Genomic DNA, 27,820 nt, shown 5'->3' on the forward strand with positions numbered 1-27,820 from the left:
GCTGATAAATAATGGGCTTTAGTTTCAAAGCCAGAACATCTAACACCCAAAGGCTAGACTTTTAACTGTAAGTACTCCCCAGACACCTGGTATCAGTTTGGTTCAATTTGCATGTTTAGACCTACTTTGTCCTTGGGCTGTGTGTCCAAAGATAAATTTTTTGATGATTTCCATTCCATGGCATTTGCTTTCCTTGTAGAACTGCTGGTGGCATTTTTGTTCATTGCTGCCCTTCTTAGCTTGACACCTAGGGATGCATGTAGGAGTCATATCTATATTAAACTATTTTTAAAAATAAGTCCACCCTCAGTTTTAGATTCTTCCCTGCTAGAGTCCTCTGCTTCCACCAATAAAAGGTCTGAGAAATGACTTGTCTGATTTCAGGAGGGAAATCAAGTCATAAACATTCCTGATTCTTTTAAATTCCCCCAGACAGAAAGATGTTATTACCAGAACAACTTTGACCTCACTTTGTACGCGCATCTCTGAGTTTTACTTAAATTTCTCTAAGAGACAGAAGTAAACAGGCTTACTCTGTTTGCGGGCATATTCTGCGGCTTTGGGTGCTGTTAACATGGCAAAAGGGTGCAAGGAGAGGTGGAAGGGTGGAGCTTGGGGAACCTGAAAGGAAACCAGACCTACTTTTAAAAGCTGCACCCACTTCGTGCTGTAAGCAGCTGCTGGTTATAGCACTTGTCTCAAGACTTGGCCTGTCTCCCTAACCCATCTTCCTGACACATGACCAGCAGTTGAGGACCACCTTTTGTGGGTCATGCGCCTTCCCGTGCTGCCTTTGGTGGCCATTCTTTGCCTAGAATGGCCTTTCACAAAACTGTGCTCTTCAGGTGGCCCCCTTTACCTGGAATAGCCTTTTCTTTCTCTTCTGCCTCAAGGCACTTACTTTTCCTTTAAGATGTGGCTCAAATATCACCTTTTCTGAGAAACTGGTCCAGTTGTCTCCCCAGCTTCCTGCTTCCTTGCTGACACCCTCCCAACCCATCCTAAGGCCAAATTATGGACTCATTTGTCTGTGAATGCTAAGCACATTAACACATAGAACACCCCCAGTGGTGATAGTTAATAACCCACTGTCTGTTGCACCACATTGGAAACTCAAGTTTAGGACCGTCTCTTCAGTCTTTCATTCACACAGTAAGTTTCTGGTGAGCACTACGGTAGGCAGGCCCTGTTTTAGGAAGCCGTGGTTGGTAAGACAAACAAGGTTCCTGCCTTTCCAGGGCTGAGTGAGGAGAAAAGAACAATAAACTATTAGATAACCAGGTTCATCATACAGTATGACAAATTGAATCAACTAAACAAGAGGTTGTGCTAACAAGTCATTGGGCAACCATCACTTCAGACAGAAAGGATAGAAAACATGGATTATACAATAAATGTTCTCTTTATAGATGGAAAGTTTTATAGTCTCCTCAGCTGGGCACTTCTAGATTTGATCTCAGTCTTTTTTTTTTTTTTTTATGTGGACCATTTTTGAAGTCCTTATTGAATTTTTTACAATATTGTTTCTGTTTTATGTTTTGGTTTCTTGGACACGAGGCTTGTGAGAGCTTAGCCCCCCAAGCAAGGCTAGAACCCGAACCCCCTGCACTGGAAGGAGAAGACTACTAGGAAAGTTCCTGACCTCAGGCTTTTATTGAAATGGTAAATCTATTTATTGAGAGTTTGTGTCATATCCAGCCTTGTAAAGAATTAAAAAGAAGCATGAATGATGTCTTCTAACCTCAAGAAGCAAGAATACTGGAGTGGGTTGCCCTGTTGTCCTCCAGGGGATCTTCCCCACCCAGGGATTGAGCCCAGGTCTCCCTCACTGCAGGCAGATTCTTAGCCACCAGGGAAGTCTATGAATACGGGAGTGGGTAGCCTATCTCTTCTCCAGGGGCTCTTCCCCACTGGGGAAGATCAAATCAAACTGGGGTCTCCCGTATTACAGACAGATTCTTTACCAGCTGAGTTGGCTCAGATGGTAAAGAAGCTGCCTGCAATGTGGGACACCTGGGTTCTATCCCTGGTTCAAGAAGATCCCCTGGAGAAGGAAAAAGCAACCCACTCCAGTATTCTTGCCTGGATAGTCCCAGGGACAGAGGAGTCTGGCAGGCTGCAGTCCATGGGGTCATGAAGAGTCAGACACGACTGATCAACCAAACCATGTGTGACACACGTGGAACCTCAAGAAGCATGTAATCTGTTCTGAAAGACGACCAAGAACAAAGAAAGTAATTAAAAGGAGGCTTTGTATCTGTGTGGAGCAAAGGTAGGTGTGATAACAGCCCTGCAGGATGATACATGCCTCGTGTAAGAAAGAAAACTGGCTTGCACATCGTCTTGATGCATTTCGAATTCCTTGTTGTCCAGTGGTTAGACTTGGCACTTTCATGCTGTGGCCTACATTCCAGAGAACTAAACTCCCACAAGCCCAGTGATGCAGCCAAAAAATAAAAAGACAGACCTTTCATGCTTTAGTTTCCCTGTCCACTGGGGAAGAAAGAGCCCGAGTATTTTAAAGGTCACTTCCAGTTCACATATGCTATGACTCCTGATAACTGATGACTTATGCAAGCAGTTAATGTAGCTCCCTCTGTGGTTTATAAGAAAAATTATTTTACAAGTAGGATGACACTGAAGTCCTAAACCTTTAGCCATATGCTTTTTTTTTTTTCCCTTCAAAGTTACTGATTGATACCTTCATTGTACTACTCAGCTAGGGAGTAACAGAGTTGGGACTGGACACCAGTCTGTTGGTCTCTGAAGAGCTTGCTTTGAATTTTGGATGCAAGTTTGAGTGGAGAGGAGTGATGGGTGCTCAGACACTGGGCTGTGGCTTCATGAAGACAGGAGGAAAGAAGAGATTCTGATGTTCTCTAGTTACCTGTCTGTCTTTTTCCTCTTTCTGTCCAATGTTTCACTCTCTTTATCTCCTTTTCCTTTTCCCCTCTTTTTCTGTCAAATGGAACTGCAGAATATTTTTATTGCTTGCTTTATTTGTCAAAGGAAGGTTTATGCTCCTTTTCCTTCAGTTTGAAAATGCGTAGAATCTCTTACATTTATCTGAAGCTAACTGCAAATCACTCCACTATTCTTCATCCATGGAGAATACCATGGATGGAGGAGCCTGGTGGGCTACAGTCCATGGGGTCGCAAAGAGCAGACACAACTGAGTGACTAACACCTTCACCACCTTCACTTTCAACTGCAAAGAATCATTACATGTGAAGTTCTTAATTTTTTTCTTTTTCCTATGGGTCCAGGTTTCTCAGCAGAAAAACGGCTCCCTGTTAGCAAAAAAAATCCCTCTCAGGAGTAGAACTAGAAGTTTGTATTGCATTAACAGAATTGAACAGTTCTGGGTCCTTGATGGCTTTCTGTCACCAGGTGGCAGCAGATAGTCCTGAAAAAAAGCTATCAAGCCCACACAGTACCCATGTGGTGCATGCTAAGTCACTTCAGCCTTGTCCCACTCTATGTGACCCCATGGACTGCAGCCAGCCAAGCTCCTCTCTCCGTGGGATTCTCCAGGCAAGAATACTGGAGTGAGTTGCCATGCCCTTCTCTAGAGGATCTTCCCAGCCCAGGATTTGAACCCGTGTTTCTTACATCTCCTGCGTTGGCAGGAGGGTTCGTTACCACTAGCACCATCTGGGAAGCCCCAAGTAGCCAATTCTAGCGGCCAAAAACTCTACATAATCTGATTAGTATTCAACAGGGCTTTAAGCTTTTGCTTGGGAAGGATTTTAGCTGTTGCTTAGCAGACACTGAGGAATCAAAGTTTAATCATACATATTTTCATCCATTAAAGAAGAACCTTTATCAACTATTTTTTTTACCTACTGTACCTTGTAGTTAAATCCAGTTTTTGTTTGTTTGTTTTTTTTTTTAATAGAAATGTATTTATTTTAATTGGAGGCTAATTACTTTACAATATTGTATTGGTTTTGCCATACATTGACATCAATCCGCCATGGGTGTACATGTGTTCCCCATCCTGAACCCCCCTCCCACTTTCCTCTCCATACCATCCCTCTGGGTCATCCCAGTGCACCAGCCCCGAGCACCCTGTATCATGCATCGAACCTGAACTAGTGATTCATTTCACATATGATAATATACATGTTTCAATGCCATTCTCCCATATCATCCCGCCCTCGCTCTCTCCCACAGAGCCCAAAAGACTGTTCTATACAAATCCAATTTTAAAAAATTATGTTAAACTCTTAAGGACTGTTTTAAAGTCTCTCTCACAATTTAATCTTTGAAATACTATGTTTTCATTAAGAGGGCCTGCTAACTCCTTGTTTAAGATGTAGAGGAAAGTACCTGCATAGAGTTGATGTGTAGGTGCAAGGGAAAGGCCTGAGCTGGTGTCCTTGAGGCAAGGGAGGACCTTGTGAGGTCCACAGGGGTAGAGGAACCTCAGATGCTTGTATCTGTAGCTGAAATCATATCATACCCTTTGTGATAATTTAACTAAAGTAGGCAAAGTTTATGTTTTAATAAGGGGCTTCCCTGGTGGCTCAGTGGTAAAGAATTCACCTGCCAGTGTAGAAAATGAAGATTTGATCACTGGGTCAGGAAGATCCCCTAGAAAAGGAAATGGCAACCCACTCCAATCATCTTGCCTGGGAAATCCCATGGACAGAGGAGCCTGGAGGGCTACAGTCCGTGCAGTCGCAGTCAGACACATGACTAAACAACAACAACATGTCTTAATAATACAGTGGATGCTTGATGAGCTCTTTGATTTTTGAATGTTTAGAGAAGTGGTCCTTAACTAGCTGTGATTTTTGCCTCTTAGGGGACACATGGCAACACTGAAAGATGTTTTTAGATGTCACATCAAGGGGCAGGCATGGGCAGCTATTGGCATCTAATGGGTATGAAACAGGAGAGAAGGGGGCAGGGCACAACTTGTGAAAGAATGACAGAGCCTGAGGACACAACATAAACTGATTACAATCAAATGTGTCCAAGATAGCAGACAAGTCAACTTCCACTAGACCTTGATCCTCAATCAGCAAGCTAAATAACACACCCAGGGGTGCCATGCAGTTCCAGTTCAGTTCAATTCAGTCGCTCAGTCATGTCTGACTCTGCAACCTCATGGATTGCAGCCCACCAGGCCTCCCTGTCCATCACCAACTCCCAGAGCTTCCTCAAACTCATGTCCATCGAGTCGGTGATGCCCTCCAACCATCTCATCCTCTGTTGTCCCCTTCTCCTCCTGCCTTCAATCATTCCCAGCATCAGGGTTTTTTCAAATGAGTCAGTTCTTTGCATCAGGTGGCCAAAGTATTGGAGTTTCAGCTTCAGCATCAGTCCTTCCAATGAATATTTAGGACTGATTTCCTTGATGATTCACTGGTCTGATCTTGCAGTCCAAGGGCCTCTCAAGAGTATTCTCCAACATCACAGTTCAAAAACATCAATTCTTCGGAGTTCAGCTTTCTTTATTGTTCAAGTCTCACATGACCACCGGAAAAACCAAAGCTTTGACTAGACAAACCTTTGTTGGCAAAGTAATGTCTCTGCTTTTTAATGTGCTGTCTAGGTTGGTCATGACTTTTCTTTCAAGGAGCAAGCGCCTTTTAATTTCATGGCTGCAGTCACCATCTGCAGTGATTTTGGAGCCCAAAAAATGAAGTCTCTCACTGTTTGCATTGTTTCCCCATCTATCTGCCATGAAGTGATGGGACCAGATACCATGATCTTAGTTTTCTGAATCTTGAGCTTTAAGCCAGCTTTTTCACTCTTCTCTTTCACTTTCATCAAGAGGCTCATTCTTCGCTTTCCTGCATAAGAGTGGTGTCATCTGCATATCTGAGGTTATTGATATTTCTGGCAATCTTGATTCCAGCTTGTGCTTCATCCAGTCCAGCATTTCTCATTATATACTCTGCATATAAATTAAATAAGCAGGGTGACAATATACAGCCTTGACATCCTCCTGTCCTGATTTGGAACCAGTCTGTTGTTCCATGTCCCGTTCTAACTGTTGCTTCTTGACCTGAGCACAGATTTCTCAGGAGGCAGGTCAGGTGGTCTGGTATTTCCATCTCTTGGAGAATTTTCCAGTCCACACAGTCAGAGGCTTTGGCATAGTCAATAATGCAGAAGTAGATGTTTTTCTAGAACTCTCTTGCTTTTTTGGTAATCCAACAGATGTTGGCAATTTGACTTCTGGTTCCTCTGCCTTTTCTAAATCCAACTTGAACATCTGGAATTTCATGGTTCACGTACTGTTGAAGCCTGTCTTGGAGAATTTTGAGCATTACTTTGCTAGCGTGTGAAATGAGTGCAATTGTGCGGTAGTTTGAACATTCTTTGGCATTGCCTTTCTTTGGGATTGGAATGAAAACTGACTTTTTCAGTGTTGTGGTCACTGTTGAGCTTTCCAAATTTGCTGGGATAGTGAGTGCAGTACTTTAACAACATCATCTTTGAGGATTTGAAATAGTTCAACTGGAATTCCATCACCTCCACTAGCTTTGTTTTTAGTGATGCTTTCTAAGGCCCACTTGACTTCGCATTTCAGGATGTCTGGCTCTAGGTGTGTGATCACACCATCGTGATTATATGCAGTTCCAAGGAACCATCAAAGGACTAAAAGGTGGGGGGTGGCCCATTTCCTGGAATTCTCCACCCCTTCCCCAAAATAGTTGGAGTAATCCTACCACTCATTAGCTTATGAAATTACCAACCCATAAAAACTAACCACACCACATTTCAAGGCGGCTGTACTTACTCTCTGCGATGGCCCACATTCTGTCTCTGGAGTGTGTTTCTCTCTAAATGAATCTGCCTCTTACCTATCACTTTGTCTCTCACTGGATTCTTTCTGAGATGAGACATCAAAAACCTGAGCTTCATTAGGTCCTGAAACCAGGTACTGTGGGTTTTGACTGGGTTCAAGTTCCAGCCATATGGGTTAGAGTCCAAAACTGGGTTTTGGCAAGATTCTAGTCCCAGCCATGTGGGTTAGAGTCCCAAGCAGGGACTGGGACTCGAGTCCCAGCAGTTCAAGTCCCAATCTGAGGTAAACAGTTTCAGGTGGAAGCCAGGAATTCTACTAAACAGCTCACAATGCACTAAACAGCCCCAACTCCACCCTCTACACACAAATTATCTGGTTAAAAATGTTGAGAAACCCTGATTTAGAGGAATATAGAGGGAATCAGATACATCCCCAACCCCGTGAGTACCAGAACCTTAACCATAGCTATTGTTTTGAGGTTACCAGGTGCCAACCACTAAGGGCTTTACTGATGTAACTCACCTCATTTCCCATAGCAATCCCAGCTTCTGGCTCCTGCGTCTACAAATGAAATCGAGGCTGATAGAGTTTAGAGAACTTGCCCAGGATTATTCTGTTTGAACTAGTAGAGCTGGGATTTGATCCCAGGCTACCTGACTTTAGAATCCTCACACTTAACTCTTACAAAAAACAGCCTTTCATGTACAGGACACTCATATCCTGTAACAACAAACAAACTCAGATCATTGAAGGAAAGCCTTTGAAATTCAGTACCCCTAAAACTAAGTTCCTCTGCTGAGTTTATGATTAACCAATCTATCCAAAACATTATTCCGCAGCTTGTCGAATGCCTGTTCCACTCAAGGTTGAGGAGTATAAAAAAAAAAGAGGGAGAGGGCAGGGAGGTGGGGTGACTGACACCAAGCAGGATCCTGTAGAGCCTGAGACCCAGCACCAAACCCTTTCCATATTCCTCATTTCTTGTTTGTAGAAAAAAAAAAAAAAAAAAAGCAGCCTCCTAGACATTCCTCAAGTTCCAAAGAGCAGATTCAAACAGTTACTAATTAGGGGAGTGACTTAGGCAGAAAGAAACAGTAGGGCTGCAATGAGGACTGGGCCTGGTTCCTCCTCAGGGGACCTGCATAACGATCTGATACAAATCTCTGAGTTCTTCTGCAGAAATTAAGATGACCACTCAGGTGGAAGATAGTAATTGTAGGCTGAACACAAGCACAGGGACCCCAGACTGACTGGAGCCAGAAAGCTGATGACTGAAATTACCAGAATAGCATCAGTTACCTCACCACCAACCAATCAGAGGAGGGTTACACACCCTGGAGCCTAACCCTCCAACTTTGCCTATAAAACTTCTTCCCGGAAACCCATGGGGAGTTTGGGTCTTTAAGCATAAACTACCCTGTTCTCCTTGCTCGGCCCTGTAATAAACCTATCTCTGCTCCAAACTCTGATGTTTTGGTTGTTTGACCTCATTTGGTATCGGGCACTTGAACTTGAGTTTGACAAAACCCCCTTTCTGAGGATATGAGTTATTTTCATTCAGAGCTGGTCATTATGTAGTCTATGTTGTCAACTACAAATTGGCACTTGCCAAGGGCATCTGCCATCTGCCTCTGCAGAGACTGAACCTTGTGTTGCTGCAGCTGTTGAACTTTGACATACCGTGAAGGGAGTTCAATGGTGGAGAGTGAAGCACTCTGTGCTTCAGAGAAACTGGTGGTACAGGTCTTTAGACAGATATTTTCAGGAACTGATTTCATGATCCCAATCCTGACATCTCTTTATATCTAGAAAAGCACTAAATATTTTCATGGAGACATCAGCTCCTCTTGATTAGCAGAAACCTTTTGTAAAGTAAACATTTGATTACATTGAACTCCCCCTTCACCAAAATCTTATATATTGACCTTCCCCCACTCCCTCTTTGGAGCAGTCTCTCAGAGCTATCTGAGGTGCTGTCTCCTGGGCTGCAATCCTCATTTGCCCCCAATAAAACTTAACTCACAATTGTTACATTGTACATCTTTTTAGTGGACAAACAGAACTGGACATGGAACAATTGACTGGTTCAAAATTAGGAAAGGGGTACGTCAAGGCTGTATATTGTCACCCTGCTTATTTAACATATATGCAAAGTTATTGTTTTTATTCAGTCACCCAGTCATGTCTGACTCTTTGCAACCCCATAGACTGCAGCACTCAAGGCTTCCCTGTCCCTCACCATCTCCTGGAGTTTGCCCAAGTTCATGTCCATTGCACTGGTGATGCCATCCAGCCATTTCATCCTCTGATGCCCTCTTCTGCTCTCAATCTTTCCCAGCATCGGGTCTTTTCCAATGAGTCAGCTGTTTGCATCAGATAACTAAAATACTGGAGCTTCAGCTTTAGCATCAGTCCTTCCAGTGAGAATTCAGGGTTGATTTCCTTTAGAATTGACTGGTTTGATCTCCTTGCTGTCCAAGGGACTCCCGGGAGTCTTCTCTAGCATCACAATTTGAAGGAATCAGTTCTTTGGTGCTCTGCCTTCTTTACCATCCAGCTCTCACAACCATACGTGACCCCTGGTAAGACCATAGCTTTGACTTTACAGACTTCTGTCAACAGAGTGATGTCTCTGCCTTTCAGCACACTGTCTAGGTTTGTCATAGCTTTCCTGCCAAGAAGCAATTGTCTTCTGACTTCATGGCTGCAGTCACCATCCCCAGTGACTTTAGAGCCCAGGAAGAGGAAATCTGTCACTGCTTCCACCTTTTCCCCTTCTATTTGCCATTCAGTAATGGGGCTGGATGCCATGATCTTAGTTTTTTTAATATTTAGTTTTAAACTGGCTTTTTCACTCTTCTCCTTCACCTCATCAAGAGGTTCTATAGTTCCTCTCCACTTTCTGCCATTAGAGTGGTATAATCCACATATCTGAGGTTGTTGATTTCTCCCAGCAATCTTGATTCCAGCTTGTAATTCATCCAGCCCAACATGTTTGCAGAGTACATCATGCGAAATGCCAGGCTGGATGAACCACAAGCTGGAATCAAGATTGCTGGGAGAAATCAACAACCTCCGATATGCAGAGGGTACCACTTCCGCCTCCCTATATATATATATACACACATACATATAAATATACACATACACATATATTTATATTCTTTTTAGGTTCTTTTCTGTTACAGATTACTACAAGATATTGAATATAGTTCCCTGTGCTATATAGTAGGTCCTTGTTAGTTATCTATTTTATATATATTAATGTGTATATTTTAATCCCAAACTCCTAATTTATCCTTCCCTACTCCCCTCCATTTTGGCCCCTTTAATGAATCTGGTTTATCCAAGCTACTTGAACACCCATGTTTGCAAACCTGCTTGATAGATAACCCTGCTAAGACTGGAGGGCTTCATGGTGCCATTCCTTCCAGGATGTGATTTTCCATACTTGTCCTCTGGCCACTTGAGTTGAGACCAAGCAACTAGATCTGCCTACTGCCTGCCTTTGTCCTCTGCTAGGCAAAGAAGATGAAGGGAAGAAAATACAATGTCTGAAACAGAGCGACTTGGGCTCAGATATTTATATGTATGTGTTGAAGGGGGTGCTTTCAAGGGAAAGCCTAAAGGGGGGAAATCCTAGAAGGGAGAAATCTGCAGGAAAAAAATCAAACATGATTAAAGCAGTGTGGTTTGCTTGACTCTCTAAGAAAACAAAAAAAGTAGTCTTTCTTCAAAAGCCAAGAAGAGCTTGGTGTCTGAGGAGCGTTAGTCCTTGGCTTATACCTCAACCAAGGAAGCATGTCAGCTCCAATATGAGATAGGAAATCTATGAGAAAGTGATCTTTTCAGACTCACCCACCCTTGTATCCCTGCCTCTACCACTATAACAAATGAATAAATGAATGGAATAGTTGAAACCAGAGAGATCAGAGAGGGGGTGCTGATTTCCTCCATAACCCAGGGAATCTGAGTCTCAAGACCAGGCCAGCTTACATATGGACTAAGGTGAGAGGACCACTGGATTCAGTTACGACACTTCGGAGTAAGTGCTGGAGTCCTAAGGCGGCCCTGGTAGACTCCTGACTTTATATGACCCCACTGTTTGCAGGATGGTCTGCAGGTAAGACAGCAAGGCAGGCGGTGTTCCTGTGGCTGCAGCCCTGCTCCTGCCCTGGCCTCCCTTCCAAACCCTGGTGGGGACACGGGAAGTGACAGTGGGAGCAGAAGGCCTGTGTGGGCTCTCCTGGCTTCCCTCCCTGACTTCCTCCCACTCCATGCCTCTGCCCAGCCCTGCCCACCCCATCTGCCCTTTCTTCTTCTCTTTTCTAGAGGTTATCCAAAGGCAAAGGGATCAGCAGTTCACCTCTAAATAGAAGCCCATATTTCAAATGTTTAGTAAATATTTATATATTCATAAATAGCAAAACCTGAACTAATAGTAAAGATAATTCAGACTACTCTGGGCTATTTGTTTTCTATTTTTCAAGATTAGTATATGGAAACCCAAAGAGGGGAAGGGACACAGTCGGAACTCAACCTGGACTCCCTGATCTTTTGTACTTCCACTGGACTGAATTCCAAGCAGTCTTGTGGAAAGGAGACATGTGGCAGCAGTAAACTAGATAATTTCTCATGAGAATGAACATTGCAGATCTCATCCTAGTTCTAGAAGTTACGGTACATCATACAAGAGGAGCACTTGGATTTACCAGACCCATATTATGAAGAGTGTAAGTGAGAACTCTTGTTAATGCAGAACAGAGACAGCATCTAGACTTTAAGGTGCTCAAGTCGCCGCCTCTATTTATGAATTAATAGAATGCATTTGCTATTATGAGTATAGTCCTCTATGTAGTGGAAGCATCTCAAGTAAGGTATAATTACATTTGGTTTTATATATTTTGATATGAAGCTGTTATTTCATGCCTGAAAATACAATATTATCAATTTATAAAATAAAGAAATTCTCCCTAAAATTCTGTTATGCTGATAGTCTCAGGTCATCCTTACCTTGGCAACACCAGAACTGGAAGAAGAGCCAGCCCCATAAATTTTAAAGACTTCCTCAATCGGGATACTGTTCTATTAAATAACAAAATAATAACAAAAATATATTATCATATCATGACTTTTCTTTTATTATAAAATAAAACTATTATAGCTCCTGCACATTCAGTACCATGCCTGGAGAGCATGGGCACCAGATAAATAACTTCAAAATAAATGGATAAGTCAGAGTATCCTAACATCAATTATTTATGTGTTATTTTTTCCCTTAAATACATATTTTTTTTACAATACAATATAGAAGGCAGTCTTTTTATTAACCTTTAAAAATTAAAAATTTTATTTCAATAAATTTTACATATTTAGAAACATTGGCTGAAAAATAAAATAAGTATTCTTTAATATAAAATGCACATTGTAGATGCAAAATCTTCATAGATGCACATAATGTTCTTTTCCTTACCATTAGGATTCCAGCATAAGATGATAAAATCATTGCTTCTCGTTCTCTGTGGTTTGGATATACGGGTCTACCCCGAAATGACATTTTCCTAAGGGGGAATATGAATAAGAATGGAGGGTTTATTCTCATTTTTTTTAACAAGAATTTTTGACAAGATTGTGATAATAATCATAAGTAATAAATAATAGCCAATGGCTGCTTGCTATGCATTTATTCAGAAAACTGATATGATTAATCCGTCATCAGCAAAGTATACACTTTGAATTTTGAATCTTCCAACAGTGAATTTACCCTCATCTACCCATGATTCCACAGGTATCAAACCCCAGAGGAGTGGCCACTATGGTGGGCAATTGTGGTTTTACCAACCCATATCCTTTTCTGTTCTTGTGGCAATTGCTTGGGGGTAACTGCCTTCCCCCTGTGTAAGCCTATAAAGCTTCCCCCTGTATAAGCTTCTAGGGGCATGATGATGCCCCTAGATTCCAAGGATGGAAAACGCACTGTGGACTAATTCAGCCAGCATGTTCTCTCCCTCACTCCACCCCCAGATAAGTCAGAGCAAACAGTGCCATTGAGACACAGTTCTGTGCTTTTTAAAAATCCATTCTCCCCTGGCCCGACTGTTGTGATAAAGCAGGGTAAAACTAGAAATAGTGTCCACTCAGAGGAAATAGCCAGGAGGTAGATCCTGAGGACCTGGTTTGAGTTTTGAATTAAGCCATGCCTGACGCCACTCTACCCATGGACTTTCCAGATACAGAGACAATAAATCTCTCCTCTTTTTCTTTTTTTTTCTGCTTGAGTCCATTCAAATTGGATTTTCTGCTTATTGCAACTAAATACTAACGGATCCAACCATTTAGCACCAGGTGTGTGTTCTAAAGCAACAGAGCAGAAAAAAAAAACTGGCCTCTTGAACAAGGGATTCAATCCTGGCGTCATCAGTTTCATGTTCTTTCTAGCTGAATGAGTCTGCCTGGCACATATAGGTGTGGTTAGTCGCTCAGTCGTGTCCAACTCTCTATGACCCCATGGACCGTATCCTGTCAGGCTCCTCTATCCAGGCTTTTTCAAGCAAGAATAATGAAGTGGGTGTCATTTCCACCTCCAGGGGATCTTCCTGACCCAGGGATCAAACCCACGTCTCTTATGCCTCCTGTATTGGCAGGCTGGTTCTTTACCACTATCGCCACCTGGAATGCCCCACATTTGGGAGAAAATGCCAATAATTCTGGCAAGCATTAAAACAGTGGTGATTCAAACTGCTTAGCTCAGGTACACATCTGGTTAAATGCTTAAGAGGTTACGTTTGATGGTCCTTGGGAAAAGATTGCAGCTTTACCCAAAATACTGATCATTTTTTTAAAAAATCAAGGCATGTACACAATAAAGCACAGTTATATTTCTAAGACAAAACATCTTATGCAAGAAAGATCTGTATCTGACAGAAACCAGTTCACAGGGATGCAAAATATGTAAGCATGGATAAGACTTCCTCAAACTGACGACTGTGAGATTTTTTCAGGTTTCTAGCTGGAGACAAATACTCCATAGTATTTTCAAATCAGAGTGCCTTGTGATAAACTTCCTGTATCATTACTCATTGTTTAACAAAACAAAACAGGAACAAGGACTATTCAACTTACACTTTCTCCCACTCCAGCCAAGTTAAGTCTTCTGAGTGATCCAGCCATTGCAAAGCAACATTGATGGCCAAGTCATAGTGTGCCTGGAAGCAGAGAGCACAGAGAACAAAGGAACAGGCTGAGACATTGACTGACGCTCACCCTGGCAATGACAATGGCAGGGCTAAGCCTGTTCTCTTTTGTCATGTCCACAACAGTGAGGATCACCAGCGGTGTCCTGTAACCTGATGCTCAGATAGAAATAACTAGTGTTCTTCTGGCATTACATTTAACTCCTCACTAGACCAATGTGTGTGTGTGTTGGGTGGGTGGGTGGAGGTGCCAGAAATGATAGATAGATTCATGAGATACTATACTGGGAATCAGGGAATCTGGGTTCAAATCTAGGTTACTGCTAACAACTCATGGTACTATATCCTTGGGTGAGCAATTGCTGTTCTCTGGGCCTCAACTTCCTTGAATTATAAAATAGAAAAAGGGGAAGGTAGAGGAAGATGGACATAGAGAACAATTTCTAATTTGGTGTAACATCAGAAATGTGCTCCCATGGTCACAGAGGAGGTGTGTCCACCTGATGAGTTGAGGGAATCCCTAGAGACTCAGAAAAGAGGCCTCTGCAGAGCTGGGCTTGAAGGATGAGGAGAATTTCCATAGGTGAGGGACCTCCTAGGCAGAGGGTCCAGTGGAAGCAGGGAACTGCAGGTAGACTTGGGTAAGTGACTTATCTTCTATGTGGTAAAAAGCTAAGGACCAATTCAGTGTTCATTCTTACCGTATTGACCACTTTTCCTGGTCATCTCTAAGTGTATTCACCATTTATCTGTCAAATCATTCCTTCTCAGCTTGAAGAAGAAAGGTCAGTTTTGTTTTTGTGTCTGTAGATGAATTCCAAGATTCTACATCATCTTAACATTCTCTAAAAATGTAACAATGTAATTATTTCTTTCAGGGACTGAACCAAACTGAAAAGAGAAAGGAAGAAAAAGAGAGGAAAGGAAGAAAAAGAGAGAAAAGGAAGGAAGGAGGGAGGAAGGGAAGGAAGGGAGGGAAAAAAAAGAAAGGCAGTAATCGCTTGTTGAAACCTAATCGGAAGACTGATGCCTGGATAGGTGGAGCTGCCATCACCTGTTTGCTCATTAGAAAGGCACGTCTCCAGCCTCACCCCAGACCTCCTGAATCAAAACGGTCTTGGAATAAGATCTCATTAAAGTTTGACCAGCACTTATCTAATTGGTTTAATTTCTCTATTTAATACATGCATAGAGAAGTAGTTTAGAACATGAAGCCTTCCTTAACTGCTCATTCAGCACCAGGGGAATCAGACAGGGATGGGCGAGATTAGGGGGAGACACGTGGTCCTATCTTCCTCATCAGTGCAAGAACAGTAAATTGGTAGCATAAAAAGGCTGAGGGCTTACTAATCTCTTTTGAATTAGATCTCTTCACAGCTTCTTTAATTTATGTGAAGTAGCTTTGATTACATAGCATGAATCTGAGTTTCAACAGGTATAATCACAGGAATTTAGGATTATTCAATTACTTGGTTTTCTCCATGAATGGTAAAAAATTATTACATTTGAAAACTATACAATAGTAGTTTAATCTCATCAAAAGGTGTTCACCATCATGGCTGTCATACTTTTAATTGTGTACTCATTTTGCTTTTTTTAATCTTTTCTCTCATAAAAATAAATAGCGAAAGTCTTGTGACTTTTTACTTTCTCGTTCTTCTTGCTTTCAGTTTAATGAGTTGAAAAGACCACATGAACAATCCTAGGATGACAGATGAGAAAGAGGAAATTCTGGGAGAAGGGGATCAAGATTAGCCTCATTTATGACAGACGTTAGATCCTCTTCCTCCCTGTAACACACATAAGACACAGATGTGATTTGCAGCAGCATCCCTGTCTTTACCATATCATCTAGAAAGGTGAGTTGCCTTCTTCCTTTTGGGTCAAATTCATTTTCCCGAAGTCTGATGCCAATGTAATCTCCCCTTAAAAACAAGAGAGCAGGATTGAACTAGCAGGAATGACACAGAAGTGTGGTCTGCCGAAGATTCCTCCCCAATTCCTCCCTCCTCCACCAAATACAAGAGAAGTCACCGATGGCTCTGGTAGCTGAATCAGTATTCATTTTGATTTAAACAGCCATTCTGCAACCCTGCAGATTTAAAGTGTCCAACCATAATGAATAAATAAAACTCACATAGAACTGAATTTCTAGGAAAGCAGGGAGTATGATAAACCCCCAATAGGCAGAACAGATGTTACAAAACCGAAAGGATTGAGACCCCCTCTTTGAAGATTCCCCTGCTGCTCTTGACTCCTCCTTTGAAGATTCCCCTGCTGTCCTTGCTAAATTCAGGCAGAATGTCTAAAGTTGATAACTTCCAGATATATGATATGCCGTACAGATGTGTTAGTTAGCTTGCAGGCTTTTTTTCTCCCGTTAGAATGCAAATACCATTAGGAGCGTTAGACATAAAAACATATCAGTGATTCCGCTTTTGTGTATACTTATCAGGTCCTTCCCTAATGGATTTTTAATAAGGGGAGAGTAGAATAAGGGCTCTGGGAGGTGAATAGAAAGGGGTAATACCCTAGGAAAGTTGGGAGGAGAGACTGTATGTAGGAAAAAAGACTCTGGGGTCTCCAAGGTCAATCTCACAATGTTACATAAGTAGAGTTCTGTTGGTCAAGGTCTTTACCAAACATTTTGGGCAAGTTCCTATGCTGGAGATAAATTTGCTTTTGGATTCTAAAGTGTTTTGTGTTGTTAAGCTATTCTAGATTGATAAAAATTATTGAAGTTTTGCTTTGTGATTTCAAGACACTTTATTTAAAGTAGCCAGGCTATGGTTTTTCCAGTGGTCATGTATGGATGTGAGAGTTGGACTGTGAAGAAGGCTGAGCGCCGAAGAATTGATGCTTTTGAACTGTAGTGTTGGAGAAGACTCTTGAGAGTCCCTTGGACTGCAAGGAGATCCAACCAGTCCATTCTAAAGGAGACCAGTCCTGGGATTTCTTTGGAAGGAATGATGCTAAAGCTGAAACTCCAGTACTTTGGCCACCTGATGTGAAGAGTTGACTCATTGGAAAAGACTCTGATGCTGGGAGGGATTGGGGGCAGGAGGACAAGGGGACGACAGAAGAGGAGATGGCTGGATGGCATCACCGACTCGATGGACGTGAGTCTGAGTGAACTCCAGGAGTTGGTGATGGACAGGGAGTCCTGGTGTGCTGCAACTCATGGGGTTGCAGAGAGTCGGACACGACTGAGCAACTGAACTGAACTGAAACTGATTCTTTGGATAAAATTAAACTACATATATATATATCAGTTCAGTTCAGTTCAGTCGCTCAGTCGTGTCTGACTCTCTGTGACCCTAGGAATCGCAGCACGCCAGGCCTCACTGTCCATCACCAACTCCAGGGGTTCACTCAGACTCACGTCCATCAAGTCGGTGATGCCATCCAGCCATCTCATCCTCTGTCATCCCCTTCTCCTACTGCCCCCAGTCCCTCACAGCATCAGAGTCTTTTCCAATGAATCAACTCTTCACATCAGGTGGCCTAAGTACTGGAGTTTCAGCTTTAGCATCATTCCTTCCAAAGAACACCCAGGACTGATCTCCTTTAGAATGGACTGGTTGGATCTCCTTGCAGTCCAAGGGACTCTCAAGAGTTTTCTCCAACACCACAGTTCAAAAGCATCAATTCTTCGGCGCTCAACTTCCTTCACAGTCCAACTCTCACATCCATACATGACCACTGGAAAAACCATAGTCTTGACTAGATGGACCTTAGTCAGCAAAGTAATGTCTCTGCTTTTGAATATGCTATCTAGGTTGGTCATAACTTTTCTTCCAAGGAGTAAGCATCTTTTAATTTCATGGCTGCAGTCACCATCTGCAGTGATTTTGGAGCCCCAAAAAAATAAAGCCTGACCCTGTTTCCACTGTTTCCCCATCTATTTCCCATGAAGTGATGGGACCAGATGCCAGGATCTTCATTTTCTGAATGTTCAGCTTTAAGCCAACTTTTTCATTCTCCACTTTCACTTTCATCGAGAGGCTTTTTAGTTCGTCTTCACTTTCTGCCATAAGGGTGGTGTCATCTGCATATCTGAGAAATATCTTATTGAATATCTTTTTTTTATTATAGATTATAACAATGTGATCTCCATTTATTACATAATAATGTTAACAATGTGATCTCCATTTACTACATAATAATATTCACATGGCTTAATATTCATAATGCTCAGTTCAGTTCAGGTGTTCAGTTGTGTCCGACTCTTTGCAACCCCACGAACCACAGCAGGCCATGCCTCCCTGTCCATCACCAACTCCCGGCGTTCACCCAAACTCATGTCCATTGAGTTGGTGATGCCATCCAGCCATCTCATCCTCTGTCGTCCCCTTCTCCTCCTGCCCTCAATCTTTCCCAGGGTCTTTTCAAATGAGTCAGCTCTTCGCATCAGGTGGCCAAAGTATTGGAGTTTCAGCTTCAACATCAGTCCTTCCAATGAACACCCAGGATTGATCTCCTTTGGGATGGACTGGTTGGATCCCCTTGCTGTCCAGGGGACTCTCAAGAGTCGTCTCCAACACACACAAAATGAGCTAAGAAAAACCATGGCCAAAGAGTGAAAAAACAAAAGCAAAAGAAAATAGCAGAGTAAAATATGAACAAATAAAGAATATCAATAAAGAAATTAAAAATTATAACATGGAACTAAGAAATTCTGAAAGGCACAATAATCAAAATGAAAATTCACTAGAGCATTTCAAATAGCAGATTTGAGCAGACAAAATATAGAATCTGCAAAGCTGAAGGTAGCTCAATTGAAATTATCTAGTCTGAAGAGCAGAAAGATAAATCAAAGAACAAAAATGAACAAAGCCTAAGAGACTTGTAAGATACTATTAAAAAAATATATAGCATACTTAAAATGGGAATCAAATAGGAGAAAAAAAAAGAGGAAGATGGAAAGGCTGAAGAAATAATGGACCCAAACCCATCAAATTAGATAAAAGCACAAATCAATATATTCAAGTAGCTCAATAAGTTTCAAGTATAAATCAGAGATCCACATGGACACACGTTATAGTCAATTTGTTGAAAGCCAAGGACAAAAGTAAATAAATAAATAAATCTTGAAAGCAGTAAGAGAGAAGTAGTTCCCTTTTACAAAATGTCCTCAATGAAATAATAGCAGATTTCTTATCAGAAAACATGGAGGCTAGAAAGAATAGGATTTTTTTTTATAAGAAAGAAAAAAAACTGTTATCCAAGAATACTATATTCAGTAAAACTATTTTTAGTTTTAGAATGAAGAAGAAATGAAAACATTCCCAGGCAAACAAAAGTTGAAAGAGAATCACTGACAGTAAACCCGCTCTACATGAAGTGCTAAAATAAATTTTCAGGCCGAAATGAGAGGACACTAGACAATAACTCAAAGCCATAATGATGAATAAGAAATTCTGATAAATGTAACTACACAGATGCTAGGCTTTCTAGAAAAATGGCTAGATGAGATGATCACAAAGATACTTAACATACTATGATTCTAATAATTCCTCATTCTCCCCAAGTAAGTCCATGTATCCTATGACAGAGAGGATCAATTTCATTATGTTGTTTATCCAGGTAAGTATTAAAAAAGAGGGGATTTTTATGTCTTACATCCAAGAATTATCTATATTCCTATACCCTATTACTATGAACATAGTTATAACTATATAATATAGTTATATATAAACTATATATATAACTACTATATATATGAAGTGAAGTGAAGTTGCTCAGTTGTGTCCGACTCATTGTGATCCCGTGGATGGTAGCCTACCAGGCTCCTCCGTCCATGGGATTCTCCAGGCAAGAGTACTGGAGTGGGCTGCCATTTCCTTCTCCAGGGTATTGAATATCTTATTGATATTTCTCCAGGCAATCTTAATTCCAGCTTGTGCTTCTTCCAGCCCAGCATTTCTCATGATGTACTCTGCATATAAGTTAAATAAGCAGGGTGACAATATACAGCCTTGACATACTCCTTTTCCTATTTGGAACCTGTCTGTTGTTCCATGTCCAGTTCTAACTATTGCTTCCTGACCTGCATACAGGTTTCTCAAGAGGCAGGTCAGGTGGTCTGGTATTCCCATCTCTTTCAGAATTTTCCACAGTTTATTGTGATCCACATGGTCAAAGGCTTTGGCGTAGTCAATAAAGCAGAAATAGATGTTTTTCTGGAACTCTATTGCTTTTTCCATAATCCAGTGGATGTTGGCAACTTGATCTCTGGTTCTTCTGCCTTTCCGAAAACTAGCTTAAACACCTGGAAGTTCCTGGTTCACGTATTGCTGAAGCCTGGCTTGGAGAATTTTGAGCATTACTTTACTAGCGTGTGAGATGAGTGCAACTGTGAGGTAGTTTGAGCATTCTTTGGCATTGCCTTTCTTTGGGATTGGAGTGAAAACTGACCTTTTCCAGTCCTGTGGCCACTGCTGAGTTTTCCAAATTTGCTGGCATATTGGGTGCAGCACTTTCATAGCATCATCTTTCAGGATTTGAAACAGCTCAACTGGAATTCCATCACCTCCACTAGCTTTGTTCGTAGTGATGCTTTCTAACGCCCACTTGACTTCACATTCCAGGATGTCTGGCTCTAGGTGAGTGATCACACCATCGTGATTATCTTGGTCGTGAAGATCTTTTTTATACATTTTGTGTATTCTTGCCACCTCTTCTTAATATCTTCTGCTTCTGTTGGGTCCATAACATTTCTGTCCTTTATTGAGCCCATCTTTGCATGAAGTGTTCCCTTGGTATCTCTAATTTTCTTGATGAGATTCTGCTGCTGCTGCTGCTGCTGCTGCGTCACTTCAGTCGTGTCCAACTCTGTGTGACGCCGTAGATGGCAAGCCACCAGGCTCCCCCGTCCCTGGGATTCTCCAGGCAAGAACATTGGAGTGAGTTGCCATTTACTTCGCCAATGCATGAAAGTGAAAAGAGAAAGTGAAGTCCCTCAGTCATTTGAAGAGATCTCTAGTCTTTCCCATTCTGTTGTTTTCCTCTATTTCTTTGCATTGATCGCTAAGGAAGGCTTTTTTAAATCTCTCTTTGCTATTCTTTGGAACTCTGCATTCAGATGCTTGTATCTTTCCTTTTCTCCTTTGCTTTTCACCTCTCTTCTTTTCACAGCCATTTGTAAGGCCTCCCCAGACAGCCATTTTCCTTTTTTGCATTTCTTCTCCATGGGGATGTTCTTGATCCCTGTCTCCTGTACAATGTCACGAACCTCAGTTCATAGTTCATCAGGCACTCTGTCTATCAGATCTAGTCCCTTAAATCTATTTCTCACTTCCAGTGTTTAATCACAAGGGATTTGATTTAGGTCATACCTGAATGGTCTAGTGGTTTTCCCTACTTTCTTAATTTAAGTCGGAATTTGGCAATAAGGAGTTCATGATCTGAGCCACAGTCAGCTCCTGGTCTTGTTTTTGCTGACTGTATAGAGCATCTTTGGCTGCAAAGAATATAATCAATCTGATTTTGGTGTTGACCATCTGGTGATGTCCATGTGTAGAGTCTTCTCTTGTGTTGTTGGAAGAGAGTGTTTGCTATGACCAGTGCGTTCTCTTGGCAAAACTCTATTAGCCTTTGCCCTGCTTCATTCTGTACTCCAAGGCCAAATTTGCCTGTTACTCCAGGTGTTTCTTGACTTCCTACTTTTGCATTCCAGTCCTCTATAATGAAAAAGATATCTTTTTGGGGTTTTAGTTCTAAAAGCTCTTGTAGGTCTTCATAGAACCATTCAACCTCAGCTTCTTCAGCGTTACTTGTTGGGACATAGGCTTGGATTACCGTGATATTGAATGGTTTGCCTTGGAAACGAACAGAGATCATTCTGTCATTTTTGAGATTGCATCCAAGTAGTGCATTTCGGACGCTTTTGTTGACCATGATGGCTACTCCATTTTTTCTAAGGGATTCCTGCCCACAGTAGTAGATGTAATGGTCATCTGAGTTAAATTCACCCATTCCAGTCCATTTTAGTTCGCTGATTCCTAGAAAGTCAGTGTTCACTCTTGCCATCTCCTGTTTGACCACTTCCAATTTGCCTCGATTCATGGACCTAACATTCCAGGTTCCTATGCAATATTGCTCTTTACAGCATCGGACCTTGCTTCTATCACCAGTCCCATCCAGAACTGGGTGTTGTTTTTGCTTTGGCTCCACCCCTTCGTTCTTTCTTGAGTAATTTCTCCACTGATCTCTGGTAGCATACAGACACACACACATATATATGTATATGTATATTTATGTTTATATTTATATTAGTTCTGAAATTCCAGTTCTTTGGATGAGATATGTAGATGAATTGGCGTTCCTAATTATGGTTTCTTCTTTATTACATTGACCTCCAAACATATATATGTAAAATGTATGAATTCATATTGCAGCATTTCTTAATCACTTGTTAAAATATAATTATCTTAATAGGCAGAGAAAAGATATTTAATGGGGACTATAATGAGGTTTTTAATAAGTGTATTATTGTTATGCCTATAATCATGAAATAGAACCATAATAACCTTTTTTTCCCCTTATTATATGGTCTTTGATTTTCACCAGCCTCTTAACAAAGTGTCAAGTCAACAAAAAGCTACCACAGGAGAAAAAAATTTCCATGGGAAAACAATGTTTTCTTTATGTGTTTAAAATGAAGTTTGGATGGCAAAAAATAGAGATAAATTATTTAACTGATAAGATTCACAATAGAAGAAGCAGAGGCTGCAATGTAAATGCTGCACCCTTGGGTACATTTTTTCAGGAATCTTACTCATGTCTTTTACTAGTCGAACCCTTTCAAAGGCACATCCTGCCCCGCGCAGACTGGACCTCTCAGCTCAGATCCTAGGCTGAGGCGTAGGGATGTCTCAGTTGTGCATGCTGCTGGCAGAAACATCCTCTCTAGAGATTTAGCATCCTGCTTTGCACCGCATGTGAGGCCTTTGGGAGAGGAGACATAGGCCAGATCATCTGGCTGTCTCCTATACCACGAACAAATTCTTCCTTAGGCTTTTAACCCCTCTGCCAATATCCAGACCATCTATGACATACAACCCACCAAATGCTCAGTGCAATAAATGTAAGCTATTTTCCATCAGACTTACAGGAGCTTTTTCATTTCCTTCTTTAGGAGCCTTCTTTCCATGATTAAAGGCTTATCCAGCTGAGCAGGTAACTGCAGCTACACTGCACCTTTATCCTTTGGAAAGACCCAGCGTCTCTGAGCCTTGAAGCTACAGCAGCAAATCAGAGAGAATTTGAGTAAAGGATGCTATCACTCCTAATACCAGTCATGGAGTCCTAGGCTCTGGAAGGGATCTGAGAGCAGGCCTCTTATCCAGCAGGTTTCCAGGTCAGAAAGCTGCCTGCCAGCCAGTGCACTGAGCTTTGAGTTTATCTGACACTTCTTATTCCTTCCAAATTTTTTGTCAATATTCATCATTTACTTATTATTGCAATAAACACAAGTGAAACAGACATGGCTCATATAATCGTGGATGAGACTATATAGACAGAAGCATCCAAACACAGATGGTTTGTGATCTGAATGTGTTTGAGTTCTGTGTGCATTCAACATAGTGACTTTCTGCGAATCCACCTGGTTCATGGCTTGTGATGGCATTTTCTATAGAACCTGTGTACAACTTCCTATGGCCAGCAGGTCCTTGTAGAAACACGTGGTGATGACAAAGGTGAGGCCATACCTGCAATTCTCAACCCCACTTTGAACCAGAAATTGAAGCCCAGGTGATAGGGTCAAATGGGGCCTGACATCACAAAAAGGAGTTAGTTTTTTACAAATTATCACCATTGAATGGGGTGCCCAGAGATAGGTATATAAATGGGATATCAACTTTTTCTGCAGTGTTTTATTTCTATAAAAAAAATTTAAAGCAAATTGTGATGGTTAATTTTATGTGTCAGCTTGGCTGGGCCATTCTGCCCATATTTGTGGCCAAACATTATTTTTATTTATTTATTTTTTTGCACAGGTGGTTTCTGAAGGAGATTAGTGTTTAAATTAGTGGACTTTGAGTAAAGCAGATGACTCTCCACTAGGTGAGTGGGCTTCATCCAATCAGCCGAAGGCCTTAAAAGAACAAAGGCTGATCTTTCTGAGCAAGAAGGAATTCTGCCTGAAGACCACTTTCAGACTTGAACTACAGCTCTTCGTTGCATCTCCATCCTGACTGCTGACCCCTTCTGACTTTTGGACTGGTCAAGCCACCACGATCACGTGAGCCAATTCAATAAACTAATTTTCTCCCTATATTGTTTCTCTGGAGAACCCTGGCTAATACACATCTAAGCAAATTGTTAACATTTGTTGACTCTGGAATTATAGGCCTATGGATATTCACGATATTACCTTCTCTACTTTTGAAATTTTGCACGTGTTTTTAAATCACTACTCCAAAAAGGCTGGGGAAAAAAAGCTTTAAAAACTTCTAAAACGGTAGCATATAAACATTAAGCTTTATTCAGTTAAGCTCTCCAACAATAATTGGATGCCACTGATTTAAATAAATTCTTCACCTGTGCTTAGTCACTCAGTTGTGTCCGACTCTTTGCAACTCCATAGACTATAGCCTGCCAGGCTTCTTCCTCTGTCCATGGGGATTCTCCAGGCAAGAATACTGGAGTGGGTTGCCATGCCCTCCTCCAGGGGATCTTCCCATCCCAGGGATCAAACGCAGATTTTCCGCATTGCAGGCGGATTCTTTACCGTCTGAGCCACCTGGGAAGCCCAAATTCTTCACCAAATCAATTAAATTATTTTGGACCATACTTGCTGTGCCTTCATCTGCTAAAGCCTTAGATGAGATGTAGAAAAGGGAATAAAGCTGGAGCATTCCATAGGAATTGAAGTAAAGATAAAGACAGGACTGTTGTGCCCTACAGGAGAGTCAACTGGGAGAGGACACTGCAAGCCAGAAAGGTTTTCTGGTGGCTTAGACAAGGAAAAGCGCTGGGCCTGGAGAGACCAGATGCCAGAATGTGAAGTCTGCTCCACCACTGACTGCTGTAGCCATGGCCAAGCCTCTTGGCTCTGCTGCCCCCAGTCTCAGGTGTTGTCTAAAATGTGATGAGGCTGGTTAACATCATCCAGAGCACCGTTCACCCTAACATTCCACAACTCCATAAAGGCTAGCATTTATGGAAGATTGTGTTATCATGCTTCCAATTCAATAATTAGAAAAACGGTTGTTGATAAACATTTGCCCTACCTCAATTCCTTGACTGGAGTGGGGCTTAGATGCCTTTTTAAGAAGCAAAAGATTAAGCCTTTGCTTTAATCTATTCTTATTTTGTAATTCTCGGCTAGCCCTTTGAATTTCAGATGCACCAATTCTAAAATGTGAGTCTGTTGATTGTTGGGACAACTTTCTCTTAGACCCATTTTCCTTCCCCCTTATCATTCAGTGTGGCATAATAGGCAGATTTTTTTTTTTGTTTCCTTTTTTTGGCCATGCTGCTTGGCTTGTGAGATCTTGGTTTGGTAACCAGGGAATGAACCCATTCTCTTAGCAGTGAAAGTGTGATGTCTTAACCACTGGACCTCCAGAAAATTCCTGTAAAAGATTTTTAAAATATGAGGAACTTCCATTCCACAAGGCCAAAGGTTGGCAGACCCTGTGAAACCACCTTGGATGAGTAAATTTGCTTCTCTGTGTTTTCATGTTTCCTCCTCTGTAAAACAAGCATTGAATGATTGGAGGGGTTTCTGCCAGCTGTCCAGTTCAGTGACTTACATTCATTGTGCCTGGTTGAAAGAGGACCATTTGCACAGACTCTGTTCAGCTTAAATTTGAATTCAGCCAATCACCCCTCTTTTCTGTCTATAGAGTTTTAATGAAACAAGATTCTGGCTGGAAATAGACAAAAAAGAGCTGCTAAAAAGGTGTCAGCCATCTCATGCATTAGCTGTTTCATAGAAACCACCCTCCCCCAGAAATCACAGCCCCCATTTTCCATAGGAATATCACATCCTTTAAGAATATCTGCACACTCACAGCAGGTCCCCACTCTGTACCCCACACCTATGGTACAGGTCTTTCAGACTGAGTTCTATTAAGAAATTCCCCTTTCATAATCTCTCACCAGCCAGGGTGGTCCCAGTGCTTTTGTTCTCTCTGTGCTTCTGGAGGCGTGCTTGAGCATCCACTGGGCTGGTGTTCACAGACATTCAGAAAAATAGATGCTTTTTTTTTTTTTTTGGGAGGTTGCTAGGAAACAGTGACTGAATGAAAATAGTTTGTTTTTTAAATACACCTACACACGCTGAAGGGAAAAAAGAAACCTTACGTTTGGGACAGGAATATGATCTTGACCTGGAGTTCACGGATCTTTTTACCTAAGCAGGCTTTGGTTTCCCTTCTAAATGATTCATGGAAAGGTGAGAGCCTGCAAGCCTTCCACCTCCCCCAGGAGTTTTTGTATAGCTCAGTGGGAGACCCTGGAGTCAACTGACCAAGCAAGGATTTCTAGGGAGCCAGTGAACCTCTGGCTCACCACACACTCAGGCTGATTCTACTCGGTGACCACAGACATGGGGACAGGGAAATCTTGAAGAAGCATTACCATTTCTCTCCTGCTAGGTGGTCTCCCTGCCCACACATCTGTTCCTCATCTCGAACACTTCCTCCCTTGCTTAAAGCTTGCTGACAATCTCCCATTGCTCTTCAGTTCAGTGCAGTTCAGTCGCTCAGTCGTGTCCGACTCTTTGTGACCCCATGAATTGCAGCACGTCAGGCCTCCCTGTCCATCACCAACTCCCAGAGTTCACTCAGACTCATGTCCATCGAGTCAGTGATGCCATCCAGCCATCTCATCCTCTGTCGTCTCCTTCTCCTCCTGCCCCCAATCCCTTCCAGCATCAGAGTCTTTTCCAATGAGTCAACTCTTCACATGAGGTGGCCTAAGTACTGGAGTTTCAGCTTTAGCATCATTCCTTCCAAAGAAATCCCAGGGCCGATCTCCTTCAGAATGGACTGGTTGGATCTCCTTGCAGTCCAAGGGACTCTCAAGAGTCTTCTCCAACACCACAATTCAAAAGCATCAATTCTTTGGCACTCAGCTTTCTTCACAGTCCAACTCTCACATCCATACATGACCCTGGGAAAAACCATAGCCTTGACTAGGCGGACCTTAGTTGGCAAAGTGATGTCTCTGCTTTTGAATATGCTATCTAGGTTGGTCATAACTTTTCTTCCAAGGAGTAAGCGTCTTTTAATTTCATGGCTGCAGTCACCATCTGCATTGATTTTGGAGCCCAAAAAAATAAAGTCTGACATTGTTTCCACTGTTTCCCCATCTATTTCCCATGATCTAAACTCCTAACCATGACCTGTGAGTGAGTGTCCTCATGACCATGAACAGGTGCTGACTTTGTCACTTTGTCCCATCTAGGTCTGGGTGTCTGTTAACATTACCACTTAACTCTCATTTCCTCTCCTCTTCGCCATTCAACTCTCTTACTTACCTGGAATCTCAGGTGTTCTATGAGTGACACTAACACTCTAGATTTGGATTTTTATAGATTAGTTGTTCGCTCCGTATTGAATTTTTTTCAATTTTTTTTGGAGTATAGTTGATTTGCAATGCTGTGTTAGTTTCAGGTGTACAGCAAAGTGAATCAGACACACATAAAAATATCTCTTTTAGATTCTTTCCCCACATAGGTCATTACAGAGTATTGGATATCATTCCCTGTGCTATACAGTATGTCCTTATTAGTTATCTATTTTATATACAATATTGTGTATACTCCATATTGAATTTATATATATATTGTACTCAGAACATTCCAGGTTTTGTGAGCTTGAAGTTTATACAAATTGGGGACCGTCTT

General features: G+C 41.8%; 1 protein-coding gene across 1 annotated transcript; it reads right to left on the minus strand.

Annotated features, from left to right (window-relative positions):
- Positions 1-92: 92 nt before the first annotated feature.
- C2H2orf80 (chromosome 2 C2orf80 homolog) lies at positions 93-23,113 on the minus strand. The gene is made up of 7 exons (XM_052653333.1): positions 23,073-23,113; positions 15,803-15,884; positions 13,889-13,971; positions 12,240-12,327; positions 11,780-11,851; positions 534-621; positions 93-247 (listed from the first exon to the last, which is right to left on the minus strand). Exons 1-7 carry the CDS (start codon positions 23,111-23,113, stop codon positions 93-95), a joined length of 609 nt encoding a protein of 202 aa, XP_052509293.1.
- Between the last annotated feature and the right edge of the window lie 4,707 nt (positions 23,114-27,820).

This window comes from Budorcas taxicolor, chromosome 2 (assembly GCF_023091745.1).
Source record: "Budorcas taxicolor isolate Tak-1 chromosome 2, Takin1.1, whole genome shotgun sequence".
Classification (NCBI taxonomy): Eukaryota; Metazoa; Chordata; class Mammalia; order Artiodactyla; family Bovidae; genus Budorcas; species Budorcas taxicolor.

What these genes read in the sequence shown, in the direction of transcription:
- C2H2orf80 (XM_052653333.1), bottom strand. Translation starts at nt 23,113, where the DNA reads ATGGAAAGAAGGCTCCTAAAGAAGGAAATGAAAAAGCTCCT. An exon ending in TCACCTTTCTAGATGATATG is followed by an intron (nt 13,972 to 15,802) that starts GTAAAGACAGGG and finishes CTCTGCTTCCAG; the next exon opens with GCACACTATGACTTGGCCAT. An exon ending in CTTATGCTGGAATCCTAATG is followed by an intron (nt 11,852 to 12,239) that starts GTAAGGAAAAGA and finishes GTTATTTAATAG; the next exon opens with AACAGTATCCCGATTGAGGA.